The 3595-nt window shown below is 43.3% G+C and overlaps 1 protein-coding gene across 1 annotated transcript in view; it reads left to right on the top strand.

Moving 5' to 3' along the window:
- n4bp1 (nedd4 binding protein 1) overlaps positions 1–3595 on the top strand; it is a gene marked incomplete in the record, with an annotated part of 25479 nt that overhangs the window by 15763 nt on the left and 6121 nt on the right. Inside the window, 2 exon segments of the mRNA XM_017441581.3 lie at positions 2810–2940; positions 3219–3315. Of these exon segments, the coding sequence (XP_017297070.2) occupies positions 2810–2940; positions 3219–3315 (228 nt within the window).

Raw genomic sequence — 3595 nt, 5'->3', positions numbered from 1 at the left:
CGGCTCGGCTCGGCTCGGCTCGGCTCTGTATGACTGTCTTAGACATCTGTTCGACTCGGCTCGGCCCGGCCCGGCTCGGCTCGGCCCGGCTCTGTATGACTGTCTTAGACATCACGTTGAGGATTGTAGACTTCTTGCATTTGAGGAACAGAAAGTTATATCTAGAATGAACATTTAAAATTGTCCGTGTTCTAAGTGTCTCTGCAGCTCAGCTGCTGTTGAGCGCAAAGCTTTAATATTTAGGTCAGTAATAATATTTATGTGAATATTTACCATCGGTCCCACGGCTAACAGTGCAGCAGTGGAGTTAATGTGGAAGAGAAGTGATTAAAACTGTTAGACTGAAATATTTGCTGATTAATGAATTAACTCATCAGCCGGGTCTTTTAATTTCTGGGCCTGGGTGTAGATCAGGGTTTACCCACCTGTACAGGTTGGAGTTAATAAATCCTCATCAGATCTTCTGATATGTTAGAAAGAATATTTTCTGACAGTCATAACCAGCTCTGTTTTTCTTCTGAATCAGTTTCTATATTAAAATAAAAAGGTGTGAAAACAGGAGCTTGAAACTCATCCGATGACAAACCTGAGTTCTGTTGTCATTTCCCACACCTGTTGTACGTGTTTTCCTTCTTACTTGTGAAGCCACCACCGTTCCCATCAACTCCATCACAGTGAGGGTCACACACGTGCATCTGTAGCAGCGTAGGTCCAACCCCGAGTGCGTGGGAGCGCCACATGTCGCGGTGACTCAGCACCTTTGGGTTTGACTGTAGGAGTACCTGGCAGAAGCAAAGCATCCGGGGCTTCATGATATCTGTGTACGGAGGTGTTTCTCAGAAGAAAACCTCTTTTCTAGTAAAAAATCTGCATCTGTAGAGTCACATTGACCCAGAAACTGTGTGATAAGCACTTTAGATTGTTTTTCTTTCATTCTTCTCTGATTTATTGTCACAAGTTTCTTCCTGGATGCTCATGTCCTGACGCTTTTTCCTCCCTCCTTCTCTCTAAAGGAAGAATGGGTTTGACACAGTGCTACATCCTGAAACCTGTTACCAGCCCATGTTTTATCAGATCTGGTATTTGTCACATGCACAGGCACAAGTTCTTTAAATGCAGATAATTATTACCCATCCTAGTTATTCAGATCAACTCTCACATATTTCCCCTCATCAGGTTCCCTCATTTACATCTCTGTAACGTCCTTCATCATTTTGTTTCTTCAGCAGCTGTGTGGAGTTTGTGTCATGTGGAGTCAGGGCGGTGAAAGTGAAACAGCTGTATTTCCCCCCGCTTGTTAACAGATCAGTATCATCACCATCAGAAAGATGAATTCACGTCAGAAACTCGAGTTTAGTTTCATCAGACTTCAAGTAAAAACTTTCCTCTGGCTTTTTAGATTCTGCTTTTGTTTAAAATAAAAACTGCCGTTTGTTCATGGCTAAAAAAAGATGCAGTGACGTCATATTTTACACATCCAGGACACAAAGGGTTAAAAACAAAACCAACTGGACCTCAGTGCAGCTTTAACTTGTATCATCCTAGAAGTCTTTTTATTTGTCAGGAAGGAAAACGTAAAGAATGTCCTGTCTCACCTGCAGGTCAGATTTCTGAAGATAATAACTCTACAAACAGGAAACCTCTGATCCTCAAAGACAAACTCCTGAGATGAAGTATTCCTTGTATTTTACAGTGACTGCATCAAACTACAATCACTTTTTATTAAACTGGTGCTTTATTTCTGTTTCAGAACCAAACAGATGATCTTTATCCTCACTTTATTGCAGCTTTATTGCAACAAATATTAAAACAAATCTGACAGTTGGCAACATTTTTAAGATTCTCTGACCAGCAGATTATATTTGATGGATAAACGGATCACATTAAATGAATTTCTGGTAAATCTGAAGGTTTTTAACATAAACAGACCCTACTATACAGAGTTTCACACAAATCAGTGAGGAGAGGTCAGAAACGACGGTTCCATGACCTTTGACCCCTCAGAAGAAAAATCAGTCTGGAGGACACGACTTCTGTGGACACCAGCTGGTCTCAGGTGGACAGAAAGACGGAGGACACGACTTCTGTGGACACCAGCTGGTCTCAGGCGGACAGAAAGATGGAGGACGTGACTTCTGTGGACACCAGTCCAGGTCTGTCTCTGAATGATTGGAGGTTCATGAAGAGAAGGACTGAGGAGCTGCTGGAATCTGCTTCAGAGCGAACACAGACTGGAACTCTGCAGCGAATCATTTGTTGTAGTTTAACTTTCTGAGTTTAAACTTCCTGCAGAGCAGTTCAGCAGTGAGGATAATAAGAGTTTCCTGTTGGTTTGAATAATGACGAAGTATTTCTGTGCTAAAATGATCCTTTTACTCTGTTTCCTTCTTGTTACGCTGCAGAGCTGGATACAAATATTTAAAAAGCAGATTGTGGTTCTGCAGGCGCGTTCTGCAGCTTCCTGCAGCTGGCGGGGAGTTTCTCTTCTCTGCTGCTGTTTGTTGTTTGTGTTGTTCTGTGGTTTGCTGCCCTGCCTTTCAGTGCGCTGTTACAGCTGTCTGACGTGCGCAGGCTGACTGTGCACGTCAGCTGATGTTTGCTTTGTGCTTCTGGAAGTTCTGTTGAGACTAATTAAAGCTCGGGTCTCTGAAACTGTTGCTAATTTTTGTGTGTTTTCCATCTGTATCATGGCCACAGATAGTTTAATGTTGACGTTTCTTCCTGATCCGTCCACACAGAGGCACAAAGCAAGAAACTATTCTTCCGTTTCTTCGTCTCACTGCATCCCTTCTCTTCCCCATCTCTGCAGCCACGGTCTTCATCGGTTCTTCTCATGTCGCGGCATCGCGCTCGCCGTGGAGATGTTCTGGAGGCGGGGCCACAGGGAGATCACGGTGTTCGTCCCTCAGTGGCGTCAGAAGAGAGACCGACTGGCAACAGGTACCCCTGCTTCCTCACGGTGCAAAAGTTTTATTTTACCTGTAGATACTGAACTGCAGAACACAGAGTTTCTCTCTGAAAAAATCAACTTTAATCAAATCTTTGAGAATTAAACCAGCATTTCTTGAAGGAATGCATATCGCCCGCCATCTTGCACAGAACCGTCAATGAACAGTTGAAACACGGAACAGCAGGAACGTTATGCTGCAGAAAGTTTGGTTTTCACCCGTTACAGACCAAGGATCTACTAAGTAATAAATCCAACCATTTTATTCCAGAGCAACACTTTCTGAACCAGCTAGAAGATCTGAGGCTTCTGTCCTTCACTCCTTCTAGAGAAGTCTGTGGTCAGAGGATTTCCTCACATGATGACAGGTAAACAAACACCTGACACTGTTGACCTTTCTTTGCTCCACAGGTGGGTCAAAGCAGCTGAAGGAATCAGTGATGCAGGAAACATAAAGCTGCTGGATTAAAGCATTTCATTTGAGACTATGGTTCCATAATGAACGTGACATGCAACACGCAGTAACATGACATGCAACAAGCTAACATGACATGCAACAAGCTAACATGACATGCAACAAGCTAACGTGACATGCAACACGCTAACGTGACATGCAACAAGCTAACATGACATGCAACAAGCTAACGT

Source organism: Kryptolebias marmoratus, linkage group LG11 (assembly GCF_001649575.2).
Source record: "Kryptolebias marmoratus isolate JLee-2015 linkage group LG11, ASM164957v2, whole genome shotgun sequence".
Classification (NCBI taxonomy): Eukaryota; Metazoa; Chordata; class Actinopteri; order Cyprinodontiformes; family Rivulidae; genus Kryptolebias; species Kryptolebias marmoratus.
The sequence above is the reverse complement of the archived record's forward strand: the minus strand, read 5'-3'. Positions and strand labels throughout refer to the sequence as shown.